This window comes from Nerophis ophidion, linkage group LG27 (assembly GCF_033978795.1).
Source record: "Nerophis ophidion isolate RoL-2023_Sa linkage group LG27, RoL_Noph_v1.0, whole genome shotgun sequence".
In the NCBI taxonomy this organism is placed as follows: domain Eukaryota; kingdom Metazoa; phylum Chordata; class Actinopteri; order Syngnathiformes; family Syngnathidae; genus Nerophis; species Nerophis ophidion.
The window spans coordinates 1,165,574-1,188,794 of record NC_084637.1 but is presented as its reverse complement, the minus strand read 5'-3'; the positions used below and the strand labels follow the sequence as shown (position 1 = coordinate 1,188,794).

Here is a 23,221-nt window from a genome sequence, read left to right as displayed (position 1 = left end):
GTCAACTGTCACTTTAGGCTGCTCGCCTGCTCCTAATCACCACTTCAAGATGGCGGCTCAATTTCTTGCGTCACAGCCGCCAATGCTGTGTCTGCTTGTAACGTGTTTATGGACACGAAGGTCAAGCAGCTGGAGTGTGATCCAATCAGAATTCAGCTAGCTTATGTTGCCATGCTGGACCAAATCTGCCTTCAGAATCAACAATGTGTGTGCACTGTAAGTGAAGGGCCACATACAGTTGATAGACAGTTTGCTATAACCAATCAGCTAATGAGTTGTTGTCAGTAAGGCCTTCTAGGTGACCTTCACACGTCCTGTGATTGGATACTCACTGGGACCGTTAGCGGATGAATTTGTGAACACATACAGTTGATAGACAGTTGCGATAGCCAATCAGATCACGAGTGGATGACAGTAGACGATCTGTACTAACATCTTGATCATTTAATGAACAACATCTTGATAATTTAATGAACAACATCTTGATCATGTTACATGTGTGTTTGTCGCCATCATGTGGTCAGGACAGTTAATACATCTCTGAGAAGTGTGGACTGTGAATCAAACTTTATTGACTGGAAGTTGCGTACATTTACAGTTTATGTTTTAATTGCTGATGCCTTTGGATTGATTTTAAACGGCGGCAGAAAATAACTCGTTGTGTACACTGTTGATGTGTTTGAATGTGCAGTAGTGTGTCAATGTGTTCCTGCATAGTATTTGTCCAGCAATGTTCATGAGGTGACATCATGATGCTACTTGGAGGTCATCACTGAAGGCCTAGGTGGGAAAGACACAGCCTGCCACTCATGTTTTGCTGTTATGTTCTTGGCTTTTCCAATCATCTCATATAGTCCCAGAAGAAGTGGCTCATAAGGTAATAACGTCAGATGAAGGGAGCAGTTATGATTTTGGTTTACAGAGTCAAAAAAACTTGCCAAGGGACATGTAAGCAAATATGAACATTGCTGTATGTATACTTTTGACCCTCACATTTTCAGTAGAGACATAATAAATTCATAAAAGAAGCAAACTTCATGAATGTTTTTTGTGGCCATCAAGTATGTGCTCCAATCACTACATCACAAAAATAGAAGAAATGATTGCAAAGTCAAGACAGCCATGACATGATGTTCTTTACAAGTGTACGTAGACTTTTGACCAGGACTGTGTATGCATGCATGTATGTGGTGGGCTTGGTTTTAGTCAACACGGGAATACATTTAAAATGGATGCGGGTTTTATTTTGTATAATTCATGTGAAGGATAGAAGGTAAAAGAGCAAAGAAGCAGTGAAAAGAGAGTTCAGTCTGCTGTTGTGCGCACAGGAAGTTGCTTCATCTGCAGAGTGTCATAAGTGTCTCTGCTTGCAGAGCTGAGACCCTGAAGTCACAAAATGGTTTCCCAGTTGAAACAATGAGGAAACAAATTTGCATTCTGGTTAAATCTTTAGCAGGTTGACTCACTTGGTAAATCAACTCGTTCTTTCTGGGTCGCTGGAAAGCAGAAAGAAGAGGAATGGTTGAATGAAAATGAATGTAGATTTGCTTGTGTTTGTGCAATGACAATAAAGACCATTCCATTCCACCAATTGTTAATAAAGAGTGCGGGAATGACTGGAATGAATACATACTTCTCTTTTAACAGGAAGTTCTTTGTATTCGCCATCTGTTTGCCTGTTCAAGCCCTAGAACAAGAACACACGCACAACATCTTGTGTTTAATTGACCAACACCAAACCTAAATGACATGTTCAATCAATCAATTGAAAATGATTTCTATAGCCCTTCATCACACACGTCTCAAAGGGCTGCACAAGCCACAACAACATGCACATCAGGGCAAGAAAGAACTCAACCCAGTGTTCAACTTGGTACCGTGTATGTCGCATTGTCCGTCATCCAGCGGTTCTGTCATGGGGAACAGATTAGCATCAGTTCTTAAAACAACATTGTGGCATAGTACACACTCTGTGGAGGGCTCACAATTTGAAGGACATCTAATATATACACACACACACACACACACACACACACACACTTACTCGTCCTCTCTCCAGGTCGCCTCTCTGTCGCAAGTTGCCTCCTGCCCTATGGTCTTTTTCATCCTGAACAAGTGCAAAACATTTTTTTTTTTTTAGCACAATTTGAAATGGCGGAAGGTGAGAGAAGATCTTCCACTTACCGTGTGGCTGCCATACACCTTAGTTTTGAAGAACTGCAAAAAGACGGACAGGCTGCGTGACTTGGAGCAACATGACTTTCTGAGGGGACTAACCTTCTCCTTGATGAACATGGCGGTAATCACCAGGCCGTACAGACCCAGGATGCCATCCAGGATGTAGCACAGTCTGGGGTCGTAGACGACCACGGCCTCTGCTAGAGTCAAAGTGGAAGCAGATGAATTACAATAAGTTGTCTGCCATCAAAGAAGAACATTGCCCTGCCTTCTTCTGCCTCAACACAAATGTCCATCAAAGGTTCTTATGAATGAAATGGCACAACCTGCCATGATTCAACTTCTGTATCGACCACAGCAAATGGAGTCATTCTAACAGAATAACACATTTGTAACAAGAGTTTAAAATGTTTACAACTTAGCTGCGTTCCTATTTCTAACTCACGTCAAAAACCACCATGTGCTTCCTGTGTGCAGTAACACAAGTCAAACATGGAGAAGATGACACGCATGGCAATTTGGACTTTGATGATTTGAAGAAATGGGTTCTTTTACCTGTCGGTGGACAGAAAAGCAGCAGAAGACAGAAACTCCAGCAAAGTGCCATCCTAAAGTCTCACTGTCAAGCCTGCAAACAGCATCTGTGAAGAAGCACAGGAAGCGGCGAGGAGCTGCTGTGGTTGCAGAACCAGCAGCAGATGTGACTGAAATGAGCAGTTTTACCTCCGCCGAGCGCATGCCAAAGTACTTTTTGTGGTGTTGGAAAAAAAACTAACTGATCTTGCAACATATTTTATGTTTACAAAATGTTATTCGCAATTTTTCTTAAAAATATATTTCTTCAGATAGACTTTGAATGAACAGCTCCTGGAAAAGAATGTGAATAACTATTGCAGCAATCATTTTCAGCAAGAAATAGATGATTAAAGGCATAAACAAAAGTGCATTGGAGGGCTGAGGACTCATCTTACGTTTCAGTGAGGATGAAGAGAATTGAGCTCCCTCCATGCATTGCAGTCTGAGTCACTAACCACCTGTGCACCAAACTGCTGATCACCTGTGTGCGCACCTGTGTCAAAACAGGAGTATTGCTGGGGGGTCTAGCCATGACAACAGATGGCTTTCCCCCTCTTTTTAATAACTGTAACTTTACAAAAACTGGCTTTTGACTTTTTCATTGTCCGGTCTGGCGGTGCAAAGGACAGATGTTCTGCCATCTGCATTTTATTGTTGCCCTTTGGAGTCCACAGATATCGTGATGAGAGCCGGAGGCCCATTGTTGTGCAACTGCCTTGATCCACGACCATCGCCATCGTTGCAACATGGACCCTTTTCTCAAGGTCTTGTTCCTGGGAGCTGTAGAATAATATTACTAATACTATATTTAAAACAAACTAATATGGGCTACTATACCAAATGAACAATAGGAGGGACTGAAACATTGTATTATTTCACACAAACTTTATTAACAAAAGAAAAAAAAAAAATATATATATATATATATATATATATATATATATATATATATATATATATATAAAAATGTATATACAGTACAGGCCAAATGTTTGGACACACTTTCTCCTCATTCAATGCATTTTCTTTCTTTTCATGACTATTTACTTTGTAGATTGTCACTGAAGGCATCAAAACGAGGAATAAACACATGTGGAGTTATGTACTTAACAGAAAAATAACTGAAAACATGTTTTATATTCTAGATTCTTCAAAAGAGCCACCCTTTGCTCTGATGACTGTTTTGCACACTCTTGGCATTCTCTTCATGAGCTTGAAGAGGTCGTCACCTGAAATGCTTTTCACTCCACATGAGTTCATTGATAGTTTTGATGTGACTATCTACAATGTAAATAAATAGTCATGGAAATAAAGGAAGCACAGTGAATGAGAAGAAGGTGTGTCCTAACTTTTGGTGTGTACTGTACATTATGAACATTTAAAAAAAAGTAAGGTTACACTTTTTAGACCAAATCAAACCTCGCCCGTCTTTGAGGCTTTAAAATAAGCACACACCCGTAGAACTGCAAATTCATTCTTTGACACTTGCACACACACAACAGATATTTTGTCATATTTGTATAAAAAGCACATCATGATCCACAGCATAGAACTACAGACAGAATATAGTATAGTAATTAATTGTGCTTTTCGTATGGGGAAGCTTGGAAGTATTCATCTGGACTGACGGTCTTCACCCCGCCAAAATAATCCAGCACCCAGACCTGCAAAACAAAACAAAACAACAACATTAGTTAAAACCTTAGCAATGTTTTACAGTAGTACCTCAGTTTTGTTTGTTATTCTTCTCTTTCAAAGAGTAATTGAAAACCCAATCAATTTTTCCCTGCAGGAAGCAAAGTGCATTCAAAGAATGAGTTCCAGACAGCAGAAAAGATGACATCTGTGTTGAGATGTCATGCATCACCTCTGGAAAATATGATGGCAACACCAGAGGAGGACAATCATTCAGTTGTATCATTTTGTAGAAAAATAAATCAAGAAAATAAATGGTGGTGGTAACAGGAAGTCTTTCTCAGGCTATTTGTTATATTTACTTCTTGTAATTGAGCTACTGCGATAAAATATTATCCCATGATGATCAATAAAGATGTTTTAGTCTAAAAGGTGAAAGCAGAGGTACCACTATACTCGTGTTAGCATTTCCTTACCTGTGTGATGTTAAACTTGGCAAAGAACCAGCTGTGGTCAGACGGCCAGTCAATCATCTCAGGGTGTCGACTGAAGAGTGCTTTTTTAGCAAAGTCAGCCTCCGTGCCGTTCACCTGGAGATGCACAGGTATGTTAGCATGGCTACAGTATGTGTCGCAGTCATTTGTTTTCACTTTAGATTGGCTTCTAAGCCAGCGTTTCTTAACCACAGGCTTTCCTAACATAGAGGGCCGCCAACAATGTCTTTTGCTCCTGGCTGTGGTCTGTACGCGCCGCACTAAGACACCTTTCCACCACTTGACAGTAAGGACAACCTCAAACAGAAGAAATCTGGAGCTAAAGTCGTTAAAAAGTTATTCAAGCGCAAAAATGATCACTAAAGTGGTGAAGACGTATTTTCATCTGAACCAGTTTAGTTAAGGAAAATATTATTATTTTGGCACAACATATGTGGACATTTATTTGACTTTATTCATGAGTCCCTTGTTATGTTGTATATTTACAATGGATAGATAGATAGATAGATAGATAGATAGATAGATAGATAGATAGATAGATAGATAGATAGATAGATAGATAGATAGATAGATAGATAGATAGATAGATAGATAGATAGATAGTACTTTAATGATTCCTTCAGGAAATACTTTTTTCTAAATCAGCCTGAACTAAGCAGACGGTTGATGTGTTAAATTAATAACAATCTTGGTAAATAACACCTTTGGTAACATTTGACAAGGCTCTAAACTGTAAGTAAGTTATATAGAATGATTGAATACGATTAGAATCAAGAGTAAGATGACTAACGCAGTGTTGATACTTGAGTGAGTCCTTGACCCCCGTCTGATGGAAACTTTGGAATGTTAAGAAGTCCTCTTCTCATCAATATATGAATACAGGTTGTTCATTCAAAGTTTCTGTTTGCAACTTCCTCACAGAACCATTTTCAAAGCGAAAAATATAAGAACACCACCAGCAAGCAGCTGCGGTTTGACAGAAAACATTTGTTTGACAATTGTCTTTATGTTGCACAATGACTAAGTTTGTGGGAAAACATTTTTACTGGCCAGAATAAAACGACTGGTGTTTATGGCGGTCCTTCACTCTGTCTTATAAACACACACGCACGCACACGCACACACACACACACACACACACACACACATACACGCACGCACGCACACACGCACGCACACACGCACGCACGCACACATACACACACACACATATACACACGCACGCACGCACGCACGCACACACACACACAGTAATTAAAGCAGTCCAAGAGAAGCAACAAACAACGTGCAGTCAAGTTGTTATGTTAGAATATACATTCAATGACAGCCAACACTAACTAGCATTAACTAACAACGCCTAAAGTTTGATTGATTGATTGAGTGAGACTTTTATTAGTCGATTGCACAGTACAGTGCATATTCCGTACAATCACATACATTGAGTATACACATTGATTTATTTACATTCCGGAGGGTTGGGTTGCTATCAGCATATTTCAGTCATCAACAATGATATCCTGTGAGAAATGGACATTGAAACAGTGTAGGTCTGACTTGGTAGGAGATGTACAGCCAGCAGTGAACATAATGAGATGCACTTACTTTTCCACCTGTTGGGAGTGCATTCCACATTGATGTGGCATAGAAGGAGAATGAGTTAAGACCTTTGTTAGATTGGAATCTGGATTTAACGTGGTTTGTGGAGCTCATTTACGTTCTGGAGGTAGTTTGACATGTACTTGGGTATCAGGGAGGTGTAGCGGATTTTATAGACCAGGCTCAGTGCAAGTTGTTTGACTCTGTCCTCCACCCTGAGCCAGCCCACTTTGGAGAAGTGGGTAGGAGTGAGGTGTGATCTGGGGTGGAGGTCTAGAAGTAACCGGACTAGCTTGATCTGGGTGTTTGGAGTCTAGATTTGAGGGTTTTGGAGGTGCTGGGGTACCAGGAGGTGCACGCGTAATGGAAAAAGGGTTGAAGGAGAGTTCCTGCTACAATCTTCACTGTGCTTTTGTTGATCAGAGAGGAGATTCTGTAGCGAAATCTCCTTCATTGGTTAACCTGTTTGATGACCTTGGTTGCCATTTTATCACAGGAAAGATTTGCCTCTAGAATCTTTCTTGGTGATAACAATGTCACCCACTTTAATAAAAGCTAATGCGTGTGCATGCGTTACGTCGTACATAATTATGTCATTTAGTACAAGAAGCCGTGAGAAGGCAGGATAAAGTGTGTAAAATACACTGGACCCTCTAGTCCTCTGTGTATATGTTGCAAACTGTCCCTTTAAGCGGATATCAAGAAAAATAATATTCACTGTAAGTATTAAATAACCCAAACATTTTCTTAATTGGGGCAAGATTGATACCCCCTACTCCTCGTTAGGCCCACTAGCCCTACATGCAAGGAGTCATGGGGACACAACTACCTTCAAGGGAATGCACACAATGTAGGCATAGGGCTGAAGTCTACCCTAGAAAGTCATGGTGTATAATTGTTTCTGTGCAACATTATATTAGCGACATGGTGACCAAAAAAATGGGCAAAGGCCATCAACCCCAGTGGCTGAAGGAGTGACTGCACGCTGACAGAGTAGGCTCTTATATTTGATCAGGAAATGTGTCAATTCAGTTATTTTAAAAAATGTTAAACAATTGGAATCATTAATATTATAGTTCAACTGCAATCCTCTGACCGCACATCCCAAGTGTGCATACTGTACCTCTAACACAGATCCATACACATCCCAAGTGTGCATACTGTACCTCTAACACAGATCCACACACATCCCAAGTGTGCATACTGTACCTCTAACACAGATCCACACACATCCCAAGTGTGCATACTGTACCTCTAACACAGATCCACACACATCCCAAGTGTGCATACTGTACCTCTAACACAGATCCACATACATCCCAAGTGTGCATACTGTACCTCTAACACAGATCCACATACATCCCAAGTGTGCATACTGTACCTCTAACACAGATCCACACACATTCCAAGTGTGCATACTGTACCTCCAGCACAGATCCACACACATCCCAAGTGTGCATACTGTACCTCTAACACAGATCCACACACATCCCAAGTGTGCATACTGTACCTCTAACACAGATCCATACACATCCCAAGTGTGCATACTGTACCTCTAACACAGATCCACACACATCCCAAGTGTGCATACTGTACCTCTAACACAGATCCACACACATCCCAAGTGTGCATACTGTACCTCTAACACACATCCCAAGTGTGCATACTGTACCTCTAACACAGATCCACACACATCCCAAGTGTGCATACTGTACCTCTAACACAGATCCACACACATCCCAAGTGTGCATACTGTACCTCTAACACAGATCCACACAGATCCCAAGTGTGCATACTGTACCTCTAACACAGATCCACACACATCCCAAGTGTGCATACTGTACCTCTAACACAGATCCACACACATCCCAAGTGTGCATACTGTACCTCTAACACAGATCCACACACATCCCAAGTGTGCATACTGTACCTCTAACACAGATCCACACACATCCCAAGTGTGCATACTGTACCTCTAACACAGATCCACATACATCCCAAGTGTGCATACTGTACCTCTAACACAGATCCACACACATCCCAAGTGTGCATACTGTACCTCTAACACAGATCCACACACATCCCAAGTGTGCATACTGTACCTCTAACACAGATCCACATACATCCCAAGTGTGCATACTGTACCTCTAACACAGATCCACATACATCCCAAGTGTGCATACTGTACCTCTAACACAGATCCACACACATCCCAAGTGTGCATACTGTACCTCTAACACAGATCCATACACATCCCAAGTGTGCATACTGTACCTCTAACACAGATCCACACACATCCCAAGTGTGCATACTGTACCTCTAACACAGATCCACACACATCCCAAGTGTGCATACTGTACCTCTAACACAGATCCACACACATTCCAAGTGTGCATACTGTACCTCCAGCACAGATCCACACACATCCCAAGTGTGCATACTGTACCTCTAACACAGATCCACACACATCCCAAGTGTGCATACTGTACCTCTAACACAGATCCACACACATCCCAAGTGTGCATACTGTACCTCTAACACAGATCCACACACATCCCAAGTGTGCATACTGTACCTCTAACACAGATCCACACACATCCCAAGTGTGCATACTGTACCTCTAACACAGATCCACATACATCCCAAGTGTGCATACTGTACCTCTAACACAGATCCACACACATCCCAAGTGTGCATACTGTACCTCTAACACAGATCCACACACATCCCAAGTGTGCATACTGTACCTCTAACACAGATCCACATACATCCCAAGTGTGCATACTGTACCTCTAACACAGATCCACATACATCCCAAGTGTGCATACTGTACCTCTAACACAGATCCACACACATCCCAAGTGTGCATACTGTACCTCTAACACAGATCCACACACATCCCAAGTGTGCATACTGTACCTCTAACACAGATCCACATACATCCCAAGTGTGCATACTGTACCTCTAACACAGATCCACACACATCCCAAGTGTGCATACTGTACCTCTAACACAGATCCACACACATCCCAAGTGTGCATACTGTACCTCTAACACAGATCCACACACATCCCAAGTGTGCATACTGTACCTCTAACACAGATCCACATACATCCCAAGTGTGCATACTGTACCTCTAACACAGATCCACACACATCCCAAGTGTGCATACTGTACCTCTAACACAGATCCACATACATCCCAAGTGTGCATACTGTACCTCTAACACAGATCCACATACATCCCAAGTGTGCATACTGTACCTCTAACACAGATCCACACACATTCCAAGTGTGCATACTGTACCTCCAGCACAGATCCACACACATCCCAAGTGTGCATACTGTACCTCTAACACAGATCCACACACATCCCAAGTGTGCATACTGTACCTCTAACACAGATCCATACACATCCCAAGTGTGCATACTGTACCTCTAACACAGATCCACACACATCCCAAGTGTGCATACTGTACCTCTAACACAGATCCACACACATCCCAAGTGTGCATACTGTACCTCTAACACAGATCCACACACATCCCAAGTGTGCATACTGTACCTCTAACACAGATCCACACACATCCCAAGTGTGCATACTGTACCTCTAACACAGATCCACACACATCCCAAGTGTGCATACTGTACCTCTAACACAGATCCACACACATCCCAAGTGTGCATACTGTACCTCTAACACAGATCCACACACATCCCAAGTGTGCATACTGTACCTCTAACACAGATCCACACACATCCCAAGTGTGCATACTGTACCTCTAACACAGATCCACACACATCCCAAGTGTGCATACTGTACCTCTAACACAGATCCACACACATCCCAAGTGTGCATACTGTACCTCTAACACAGATCCACATACATCCCAAGTGTGCATACTGTACCTCTAACACAGATCCACACAGATCCCAAGTGTGCATACTGTACCTCTAACACAGATCCACACACATCCCAAGTGTGCATACTGTACCTCTAACACAGATCCACACACATCCCAAGTGTGCATACTGTACCTCTAACACAGATCCACACACATCCCAAGTGTGCATACTGTACCTCTAACACAGATCCACATACATCCCAAGTGTGCATACTGTACCTCTAACACAGATCCACACACATCCCAAGTGTGCATACTGTACCTCTAACACAGATCCACATACATCCCAAGTGTGCATACTGTACCTCTAACACAGATCCACATACATCCCAAGTGTGCATACTGTACCTCTAACACAGATCCACACACATCCCAAGTGTGCATACTGTACCTCCAGCACAGATCCACACACATCCCAAGTGTGCATACTGTACCTCTAACACAGATCCACACACATCCCAAGTGTGCATACTGTACCTCTAACACAGATCCATACACATCCCAAGTGTGCATACTGTACCTCTAACACAGATCCACACACATCCCAAGTGTGCATACTGTACCTCTAACACAGATCCACACACATCCCAAGTGTGCATACTGTACCTCTAACACAGATCCACACACATCCCAAGTGTGCATACTGTACCTCTAACACAGATCCACACACATCCCAAGTGTGCATACTGTACCTCTAACACAGATCCACACACATCCCAAGTGTGCATACTGTACCTCTAACACAGATCCACACACATCCCAAGTGTGCATACTGTACCTCTAACACAGATCCACACACATCCCAAGTGTGCATACTGTACCTCTAACACAGATCCACACACATCCCAAGTGTGCATACTGTACCTCTAACACAGATCCACACACATCCCAAGTGTGCATACTGTACCTCTAACACAGATCCACACACATCCCAAGTGTGCATACTGTACCTCTAACACAGATCCACACACATCCCAAGTGTGCATACTGTACCTCTAACACAGATCCACACACATCCCAAGTGTGCATACTGTACCTCTAACACAGATCCACACACATTCCAAGTGTGCATACTGTACCTCCAGCACAGATCCACACACATCCCAAGTGTGCATACTGTACCTCTAACACAGATCCACACACATCCCAAGTGTGCATACTGTACCTCTAACACAGATCCATACACATCCCAAGTGTGCATACTGTACCTCTAACACAGATCCACACACATCCCAAGTGTGCATACTGTACCTCTAACACAGATCCACACACATCCCAAGTGTGCATACTGTACCTCTAACACAGATCCACACACATCCCAAGTGTGCATACTGTACCTCTAACACAGATCCACACACATCCCAAGTGTGCATACTGTACCTCTAACACAGATCCACACACATCCCAAGTGTGCATACTGTACCTCTAACACAGATCCACACACATCCCAAGTGTGCATACTGTACCTCTAACACAGATCCACACACATCCCAAGTGTGCATACTGTACCTCTAACACAGATCCACACACATCCCAAGTGTGCATACTGTACCTCTAACACAGATCCACACACATCCCAAGTGTGCATACTGTACCTCTAACACAGATCCCAAGTGTGCATACTGTACCTCTAACACAGATCCCAAGTGTGCATACTGTACCTCTAACACAGATCCACACACATCCCAAGTGTGCATACTGTACCTCTAACACAGATCCATACACATCCCAAGTGTGCATACTGTACCTCTAACACAGATCCACACACATCCCAAGTGTGCATACTGTACCTCTAACACAGATCCACACACATCCCAAGTGTGCATACTGTACCTCTAACACAGATCCACACACATCCCAAGTGTGCATACTGTACCTCTAACACAGATCCACACACATCCCAAGTGTGCATACTGTACCTCTAACACAGATCCACACACATCCCAAGTGTGCATACTGTACCTCTAACACAGATCCACACACATCCCAAGTGTGCATACTGTACCTCTAACACAGATCCCAAGTGTGCATACTGTACCTCTAACACAGATCCCAAGTGTGCATACTGTACCTCTAACACAGATCCACACACATCCCAAGTGTGCATACTGTACCTCTAACACAGATCCACACACATCCCAAGTGTGCATACTGTACCTCTAACACAGATCCACACACATCCCAAGTGTGCATACTGTACCTCTAACACAGATCCACACACATCCCAAGTGTGCATACTGTACCTCTAACACAGATCCACACACATCCCAAGTGTGCATACTGTACCTCTAACACAGATCCACACACATCCCAAGTGTGCATACTGTACCTCTAACACAGATCCATACACATCCCAAGTGTGCATACTGTACCTCTAACACAGATCCACACACATCCCAAGTGTGCATACTGTACCTCTAACACAGATCCACACACATCCCAAGTGTGCATACTGTACCTCTAACACAGATCCACACACATCCCAAGTGTGCATACTGTACCTCTAACACAGATCCATACACATCCCAAGTGTGCATACTGTACCTCTAACACAGATCCACACACATCCCAAGTGTGCATACTGTACCTCTAACACAGATCCACACACATCCCAAGTGTGCATACTGTACCTCTAACACAGATCCACACACATCCCAAGTGTGCATACTGTACCTCTAACACAGATCCACACACATCCCAAGTGTGCATACTGTACCTCTAACACAGATCCCAAGTGTGCATACTGTACCTCTAACACAGATCCACACACATCCCAAGTGTGCATACTGTACCTCTAACACAGATCCACACACATCCCAAGTGTGCATACTGTACCTCTAACACAGATCCATACACATCCCAAGTGTGCATACTGTACCTCTAACACAGATCCACACACATCCCAAGTGTGCATACTGTACCTCTAACACAGATCCACACACATCCCAAGTGTGCATACTGTACCTCTAACACAGATCCACACACATCCCAAGTGTGCATACTGTACCTCTAACACAGATCCACACACATCCCAAGTGTGCATACTGTACCTCTAACACAGATCCATACACATCCCAAGTGTGCATACTGTACCTCTAACACAGATCCACACACATCCCAAGTGTGCATACTGTACCTCTAACACAGATCCACACACATCCCAAGTGTGCATACTGTACCTCTAACACAGATCCACACACATTCCAAGTGTGCATACTGTACCTCCAGCACAGATCCACACACATCCCAAGTGTGCATACTGTACCTCTAACACAGATCCACACACATCCCAAGTGTGCATACTGTACCTCTAACACAGATCCACACACATCCCAAGTGTGCATACTGTACCTCTAACACAGATCCACACACATCCCAAGTGTGCATACTGTACCTCTAACACAGATCCACACACATTCCAAGTGTGCATACTGTACCTCTAACACAGATCCACACACATCCCAAGTGTGCATACTGTACCTCTAACACAGATCCCAAGTGTGCATACTGTACCTCTAACACACATCCCAAGTGTGCATACTGTACCTCTAACACAGATCCATACACATCCCAAGTGTGCATACTGTACCTCTAACACAGATCCACACACATCCCAAGTGTGCATACTGTACCTCTAACACAGATCCACACACATCCCAAGTGTGCATACTGTACCTCTAACACAGATCCACACACATCCCAAGTGTGCATACTGTACCTCTAACACAGATCCACACACATCCCAAGTGTGCATACTGTACCTCTAACACAGATCCACACACATCCCAAGTGTGCATACTGTACCTCTAACACAGATCCACACACATCCCAAGTGTGCATACTGTACCTCTAACACAGATCCCAAGTGTGCATACTGTACCTCTAACACAGATCCCAAGTGTGCATACTGTACCTCTAACACAGATCCACACACATCCCAAGTGTGCATACTGTACCTCTAACACAGATCCACACACATCCCAAGTGTGCATACTGTACCTCTAACACAGATCCACACACATCCCAAGTGTGCATACTGTACCTCTAACACAGATCCACACACATCCCAAGTGTGCATACTGTACCTCTAACACAGATCCACACACATCCCAAGTGTGCATACTGTACCTCTAACACAGATCCACACACATCCCAAGTGTGCATACTGTACCTCTAACACAGATCCATACACATCCCAAGTGTGCATACTGTACCTCTAACACAGATCCACACACATCCCAAGTGTGCATACTGTACCTCTAACACAGATCCACACACATCCCAAGTGTGCATACTGTACCTCTAACACAGATCCACACACATCCCAAGTGTGCATACTGTACCTCTAACACAGATCCATACACATCCCAAGTGTGCATACTGTACCTCTAACACAGATCCACACACATCCCAAGTGTGCATACTGTACCTCTAACACAGATCCACACACATCCCAAGTGTGCATACTGTACCTCTAACACAGATCCACACACATCCCAAGTGTGCATACTGTACCTCTAACACAGATCCACACACATCCCAAGTGTGCATACTGTACCTCTAACACAGATCCCAAGTGTGCATACTGTACCTCTAACACAGATCCACACACATCCCAAGTGTGCATACTGTACCTCTAACACAGATCCACACACATCCCAAGTGTGCATACTGTACCTCTAACACAGATCCATACACATCCCAAGTGTGCATACTGTACCTCTAACACAGATCCACACACATCCCAAGTGTGCATACTGTACCTCTAACACAGATCCACACACATCCCAAGTGTGCATACTGTACCTCTAACACAGATCCACACACATCCCAAGTGTGCATACTGTACCTCTAACACAGATCCACACACATCCCAAGTGTGCATACTGTACCTCTAACACAGATCCATACACATCCCAAGTGTGCATACTGTACCTCTAACACAGATCCACACACATCCCAAGTGTGCATACTGTACCTCTAACACAGATCCACACACATCCCAAGTGTGCATACTGTACCTCTAACACAGATCCACACACATTCCAAGTGTGCATACTGTACCTCCAGCACAGATCCACACACATCCCAAGTGTGCATACTGTACCTCTAACACAGATCCACACACATCCCAAGTGTGCATACTGTACCTCTAACACAGATCCACACACATCCCAAGTGTGCATACTGTACCTCTAACACAGATCCACACACATCCCAAGTGTGCATACTGTACCTCTAACACAGATCCACACACATTCCAAGTGTGCATACTGTACCTCTAACACAGATCCACACACATCCCAAGTGTGCATACTGTACCTCTAACACAGATCCCAAGTGTGCATACTGTACCTCTAACACACATCCCAAGTGTGCATACTGTACCTCTAACACAGATCCAGACAGAATGATGTGAGCGCAGAGCGGACTCTGAGGGTCGAATCCCTGCTGGCGACAATAATGTGTCTGAGCCAGAGACATGGACAAAGATGCCTGGGGGTTCACCTGCATGGAGAAGATTAGGTTTTAGTTCGTCTTCACAGTTGATTTACAACTCCTGCAAATATTCATGGCCTCACCAGACTGGGAGGATTTTCTTTCAGTTACATTTTGGAGAAAAAAATAGACAGACATGACATAAAACTAAAATCATTTCAAATTGCAACTTTCTGGCTTTAAGAAACTATAAAAAGTAAATGGTGGTAGTCAATAAGATTAGATTTTTTAGAGGAAGCAGAGTGAAAAGAAATTGAATCAGAAATGATGAAATCACCCTGTAAAAAATTCATTTCTAAAGCGAACACCAGCAGCAGAATGAATGACAAGAGTCTGCAGCTAAAAAGGAGCGTTGACACCTCGGAGGGCTGTTGCTGTTGGAAGACTGGATGATTGTGGCATGAATGCTGGATTATGGAAGACTGGATGATTGTGGCATGAATGCTGGATCATGGAAGACTGGATGATTGTAACATGAATGCTGGATTATGGAAGACTGGATGATTGTGGCATGAATGCTGGATTATGGAAGACTGGATGATTGTGGCATGAATGTTGGATTATGGAAGACTGGATGATTGTGGCATGAATGCTGGATCATGGAAGACTGGATGATTGTAACATGAATGCTGGATTATGGAAGACTGGATGATTGTGGCATGAATGCTGGATTATGGAAGACTAGATGATTGTGGCATGAATGCTGGATTATGGAAGACTGGATGATTGTGGCATGAATGCTGGATTATGGAAGACTGGATGATTGTGGCATGAATGCTGGATTATGGAAGACTGGATGATTGTGGCATGAATGCTGGATTATGGAAGACTAGATGATTGTGGCATGAATGCTGGATTATGGAAGACTGGATGATTGTGGCATGAATGCTGGATTATGGAAGACTGGATGATTGTGGCATGAATGTTGGATTATGGAAGACTGGATGATTGTGGCATGAATGCTGGATTATGGAAGACTGGATGATTGTAACATGAATGCTGGATTATGGAAGACTGGATGATTGCGGCATGCAGCGTTGGGCAAGGTGATGATGCTGGAACTTTTGTTTGGTTCAGTTCCAGTAACATTTATGAAGACCACCCTCTTAAAATTAACCAGCAATAACAGAAAGATGGATAGTACTTTATTGATTCCTTCAGGATAAACCAGGCCAAACATTTTTTAGACCAAAAGTATTCACATACACTTGATAGTTTTGCCATACTTGACTTGTTGTACGGAAGTTTGGAGGAATAATTGAAATACAAAAATCCAACCACTTGTCATAGAAGAAAGCCAAAGAAATAATCCACGGCGCAGGTCAAAGAGGTCACACACAGAATCAAGCGTGTTCAAATTAAAGTATTTTGTGGGATTCTTAACACGACCCATTGTGTCAAGGTCATGGCCTGCAAAATAGTCCCAATCGCAATCCAATGGAAAATCTCTGGTGGAAATGTCGAGAACAAGACTCCAACCTGCAAAGGTGATCCGACAACAGCAACTACAGAAATATGATTAAGTGGATTGTTTGGCACTCACTACTCCATATTTTCCTCAAAATTAAGTGACTCCATTTTCGTACTTGATGTAAAAATGTAACTTCTGCTGACTACTAAACTTTATCACTTAAATTATTTTGTTGTTTCAAAGCCAGAAAGTCGCCATGTGGAATGACTCGCTTTGTGTCATGTCTGATATTTGCTGTTTTTCCACCAAATGAAACAACTGAATAAACATCTTCTAAGACTGGTGATTAAAATACAATTTATTCATTGTTCCCATCACCTTTTATGCAAAGCTAAGAGGTTTTCTTCAGAAAACCTAGCAATGTACTGGAGATTCAAAAGTTGTACCAATAAAACACTAACATGCTGGGAACAACATTGGTGACTGAGAGCCTAGCAAAACATGATACTTAGTACAAATAAAACATGATACATAGTACAAATAAAACATGATACATAGTACAAATAAAACATGATACATAGTACAAATAAAACATGATACATAGTACAAATAAAACATGATACATAGTACAAATAAAACATGATACATAGTACAAATAAAACATGATACATGGTACAAATAAAACATGATACATGGTACAAATAAAACATGATACATAGTACAAATAAAACATGATACATAGTACAAATAAAACATGATACATGGTACAAATAAAACATGATACATGGTACAAATAAAACATGATACATAGTACAAATAAAACATGATACATAGTACAAAGAAAACATGATACATAGTACAAATAAAGGGTAAACAAGAATAGTTGAATACAACAAAAACAATGTTCATATACAGTGGTGGTCAAAAGTGTAGGTACACGTGTAAAGAAGATGATGTCATGGCTGTCTTGACTTTCCAATCATTTCTACAACTCTTATTTATTTGTGATGTAGTGATTGGAGCACATACTTGTTGCTCACAAAAAACATTCATGAAGTTTGCTTCTTTTATGAATTTATTATGGCTCTACTGAAAATGTGAGGGTCAAAGGTATACGTACAGCAATGTTCATATTTGCTTACATGTCCCTTGGCAAGTTTACCTGCAAGAAGGTGCTTTTGGTCGCCATCCACAAGCTTCTGTGCACATTTTTCACCACTAAATTGCTGCAGTTCAGCTAAATGTGTTGCTTTTCTGATATGGACTTGTTTCTTGAGCATTGTCCACACCTTTAAGTCAGGACTTTGGGAAGGCCATTCTACAATCTTCATTCTAGCCTGATTTAGCCATTCCTTTACCACTTTTGAGGTGTGTTTGGGGTCATTGTCCTGTTGGAACACCCAACTGTGCCCAAGACCCAACCAACCTCCCCCCTGATGATTTTAGCTTGTCCTGAACAATTTGGAGCTCATCCTCCTTTTTCATTGTCCCATTTAAAGCAGCAGTTTCCATGGGCAGCAAAACAGGCCCAGAGCATAATACGACCGCCACCATGCTTGACAATAGGCATGGTGTATTGTGGCCAAACAGCTCCATTTGTGTTTAATATGACATCACATGGACACAGATAAGACCTAATGTGAAGGTTCTGTGGTTAGATGAAACAAAAATGGTGCTGTTTGGCCACAACACCCAGCAATATGTTTAAAAGGAGAAAAGGTGAGGCCTTTAATCCCAGGAACACCAGGCCTACTGTCAAGCATGGTGATGATAGTATTATGTTCTGGGCCTGTTTAGGAACATGTAAGCAAATATTAACATTGCTGTATTGACCCAGCAGATGTGGTCACATGTTCAGTAGAGCCATAATAAATTCATAAAAGAAGCAAACTTCATGAATGTTTTTGGTGAGCCTCAAGTATGTGCTCCAATCACTACATCACAAAAAAATAAGAAATGATTGGAAAGTCAGCCATGACATGATGTTCTTTACAAGTGGAAGTAGACTTTTGACGTCACAAGTCAGGTGACTGGAGAGTTGAGTCGACACGTGACTTGAAGTCCAACTCGTCACAGAAGTTACATGGCAGATAAGAAGTTGCTGCGTCATGCTTGCGTTTCTACGGTTGCATAAATGACCGTTTTCCCCATGTTTTTTTGTCCGGATTCAACATAATAATAAACGTAAAATGTGTTGGTGATGAGATAAGTTAGTAGATATTCAAATTATTTGCTTTGTTGCCTACAAAGACACAGTTGAGTTGTTAAATTGAAGTGACTCAGCATATTGACCAACATGGTGTTCTTTTAAACCTGTTTCAGTGACTCAGCATATTGACCTACATGGTGTTCTTTTAAACCTGTTTCAGTGACTCAGCATATTGACCTACATGGTGTTCTTTTAAACCTGTTTCAGTGACTCAGCATATTGACCTACATGGTGTTCTTTTAAACCTGTTTCAGTGACTCAGCATATTGACCTACATGGTGTTCTTTTAAACCTGTTTCAGTGACTCAGCATATTGACCTACACAGTGTTATTTTAAACCTGTTTCAGTGACTCAGCATATTGACCTACACAGTGTTATTTTAAACCTGTTTCAGTGACTCAGCATATTGACCTGCACAGTGTTATTTTAAACCTGTTTCAGTGACTCAGCATATTGACCTACACGGTGTTGCTTTAAACCTGTTTCAGTGACTCAGCATATTGACCTACACAGTGTTATTTTAAACCTGTTTCAGTGACTCAGCATATTGACCTACATGGTGTTCTTTTAAACCTGTTTCAGTGACTCAGCATATTGACCTACATGGTGTTCTTTTAAACCTGTTTCAGTGACTCAGCATATTGACCTACACGGTGTTGCTTTAAACCTGTTTCAGTGACTCAGCATATTGACCTACACAGTGTTATTTTAAACCTGTTTCAGTGACTCAGCATATTGACCTACACGGTGTTGCTTTAAACCTGTTTCAGTGACTCAGCATATTGACCTACACGGTGTTATTTTAAACCTGTTTCAGTGACTCAGCATATTGACCTGCACAGTGTTGCTTTAAACCTGTTTCAGTGACTCAGCATATCTACCTACACAGTGTTGCTTTAAACCTGTTTCAGTGACTCAGCATATTGACCTACACAGTGTTCTTTTAAACCTGTTTCAGTGACTCAGCATATTGACCTGCACAGTGTTGCTTTAAACCTGTTTCAGTGACTCAGCATATCTACCTACACAGTGTTGCTTTAAACCTGTTTCAGTGACTCAGCATATTGACCTACACAGTGTTCTTTTAAACCTGTTTCAGTGACTCAGCATATTGACCTGCACAGTGTTGCTTTAAACCTGTTTCAGTGACTCAGCATATTGACCTACACAGTGTTATTTTAAACCTGTTTCAGTGACTCAGCATATTGACCTACATGGTGTTCTTTTAAACCTGTTTCAGTGACTCAGCATATTGACCTACACAGTGTTATTTTAAACCTGTTTCAGTGACTCAGCATATTGACCTACACGGTGTTGCTTTAAACCTGTTTCAGTGACTCAGCATATTGACCTACACAGTGTTATTTTAAACCTGTTTCAGTGACTCAGCATATTGACCTACACGGTGTTGCTTTAAACCTGTTTCAGTGACTCAGCATATTGACCTACACGGTGTTATTTTAAACCTGTTTCAGTGACTCAGCATATTGACCTGCACAGTGTTGCTTTAAACCTGTTTCAGTGACTCAGCATATCTACCTACACAGTGTTGCTTTAAACCTGTTTCAGTGACTCAGCATATTGACCTACACAGTGTTCTTTTAAACCTGTTTCAGTGACTCAGCATATTGACCTGCACAGTGTTGCTTTAAACCTGTTTCAGTGACTCAGCATATTGACCTACACAGTGTTATTTTAAACCTGTTTCAGTGACTCAGCATATTGACCTGCACAGTGTTGCTTTAAACCTGTTTCAGTGACTCAGCATATCTACCTACACAGTGTTGCTTTAAACCTGTTTCAGTGACTCAGCATATTGACCTACACAGTGTTCTTTTAAACCTGTTTCAGTGACTCAGCATATTGACCTGCACAGTGTTGCTTTAAACCTGTTTCAGTGACTCAGCATATTGACCTACATGGTGTTCTTTTAAACCTGTTTCAGTGACTCAGCATATTGACCTACATGGTGTTATTTTAAACCTGTTTCAGTGACTCAGCATATTGACCTACACAGTGTTATTTTAAACCTGTTTCAGTGACTCAGCATATTGACCTACACAGTGTTATTTTAAACCTGTTTCAGTGACTCAGCATATTGACCTACACAGTGTTGCTTTAAACCTGTTTCAGTGACTCAGCATATTGACCTACACAGTGTTGCTTTAAACCTGTTTCAGTGACTCAGCATATTGACCTACATGGTGTTCTTTTAAACCTGTTTCAGTGACTCAGCATATTGACCTACACAATGTTGCTTTAAACCTGTTTCAGTGACTCAGCATATTGACCTACACAATGTTGCTTTAAACCTGTTTCAGTGACTCAGCATATTGACCTACACAGTGTTGCTTTAAACCGGGGGTGTCCAAAGTGCGGCCCGCCACACATTCTGCAAAAATGATAGTATTGCAAAAATTAAAAAAAACATTTTAAAAAAAGTGGAATGAGGTGAAATCTTATGAGAAAAATTGGCAATGTTGACACAAAGCTGACATGCAGCCAGTTTTTTTTTCTCCTTTTGTATTTATTTTCTTTTTTTCCCATTGCTCGAAAAAAGAAAAAAAAAAGGACAAAAAAATCTTTATATTATGAATTATTACTTAAAAATTATCACTTTAAAATGTTTTATGTGGAAAAAATATTGCATATGTTGTGTGGTTGCCATATAAAACATCAAATTTTTGACAAAAGAGCATAAAACAAAATAATAGTTCAAACTTCAAATCGTCAGATATATCGAAAGTTGATCTTGAAATGAAAGTGTTAAAAGTCATTTAAAAAAAATAACAAAAATGTATCACTTTGGGATCTCAAATATATTTAGTAGGATTTTATTTAACTTTTCACTGTGATTACTCAAAAATATTAATTAATTAAAATTAATAGTGACCTGCATTATTGATCTTTGAGGGCTTTAATTGCTAAACAAAAGGAACTCTCCTGAAGGAATCAATACAATAATATCTATCTAAATATTGCATATTTCAGTTTTACTATAAAAATCATATTTGTTTTTGACAGAAAAGGCATAAAACCTTGTTTGTTTGACTTTATATCAACCTCAAGTTGATAGAGATTTACTGTAAGCATTAAATAAGAAATAATAATAATAATTTGACTTATTTTTAACATTTAAGTGACTGAGACCCTCTATGCTCCCCAGGAGCCCTAAGGATGAAAAAAAAATCCATATATTTTGTTATGGTTTGAAAATGAAAAATGTGAAAATGTCCCGCATGCTTCAATGTTTCCGTGTGGAAAAAGTTTGGACACCCCTGCTTTAAACCTTCGTGTTCATTTGAAACCCAAAGTATTTGTTTTGTTGACTTCCACGCTAAAGGTGAGCAGGCTGGCTTACCTGCAGGTCCTGCACGGAGACCTCCATGCGAGTCAAGTACAGGTAAGGCACACCTGAGCTGGAACCTCGCGGCCCGTCGCTCACCGAGAAGACGTTGGAGAAGGGCTGCCCGGCCACCGGCCGCCGGCTGCTGATGGTGGCCATGGACGTCCAGTCGCACAGGTGGGCGATGAAGCGGGCGACACGAGCCACCTGGTCGCGGGGGGGCAGGCCGGCCCGGCAGGTGGACGCGAGGAGGAGCCAACAGGTAAGGCGGAAGAGAGCCCTCATGACTGCGGACCAAGAATGACACCAAACAGCTCGACAACTTCTTTTAAGATCGGCTCCGGAAGTAAAAAGCCACGACTTCCGGCTTTC

General features: G+C 41.8%; 2 protein-coding genes and 1 long non-coding RNA gene across 4 annotated transcripts; all 3 read right to left on the bottom strand.

Moving 5' to 3' along the window:
• Window positions 1–1,222: 1,222 nt before the first annotated feature.
• Window positions 1,223–2,909, bottom strand: LOC133544126 (T-cell surface glycoprotein CD3 zeta chain-like). 2 transcript variants are annotated; one of them, XM_061889203.1, is made up of 8 exons: window positions 2,734–2,909; window positions 2,278–2,375; window positions 2,185–2,217; window positions 2,045–2,107; window positions 1,878–1,910; window positions 1,634–1,687; window positions 1,467–1,496; window positions 1,223–1,383 (listed from the first exon to the last, which is right to left on the bottom strand). In XM_061889203.1, exons 1-8 carry the CDS (start codon window positions 2,783–2,785, stop codon window positions 1,306–1,308), a joined length of 441 nt encoding a protein of 146 aa, XP_061745187.1. In that variant the 5' UTR covers window positions 2,786–2,909; the 3' UTR covers window positions 1,223–1,305. The 2 variants fall into 2 exon arrangements, with proteins under 2 accessions (XP_061745187.1, XP_061745186.1); XM_061889202.1 differs by having other exon boundaries at window positions 2,278–2,378; window positions 2,734–2,907.
• A 1,119-nt stretch (window positions 2,910–4,028) lies between these two features.
• creg1 (cellular repressor of E1A-stimulated genes 1) lies at window positions 4,029–23,189 on the bottom strand. Its single transcript, XM_061889201.1, has 4 exons — window positions 22,865–23,189; window positions 15,772–15,891; window positions 4,866–4,979; window positions 4,029–4,418 (listed from the first exon to the last, which is right to left on the bottom strand). The coding sequence occupies exons 1-4, from the start codon at window positions 23,132–23,134 to the stop codon at window positions 4,332–4,334; spliced, it is 591 nt and encodes a 196-aa protein (XP_061745185.1). The 5' UTR covers window positions 23,135–23,189; the 3' UTR covers window positions 4,029–4,331.
• On the bottom strand, window positions 5,411–10,145 carry LOC133544128 (uncharacterized). The gene is made up of 2 exons (XR_009804589.1): window positions 7,947–10,145; window positions 5,411–7,602 (listed from the first exon to the last, which is right to left on the bottom strand). It is a non-coding gene; the product is annotated as an uncharacterized LOC133544128 (long non-coding RNA).
• Window positions 23,190–23,221: the final 32 nt, after the last annotated feature.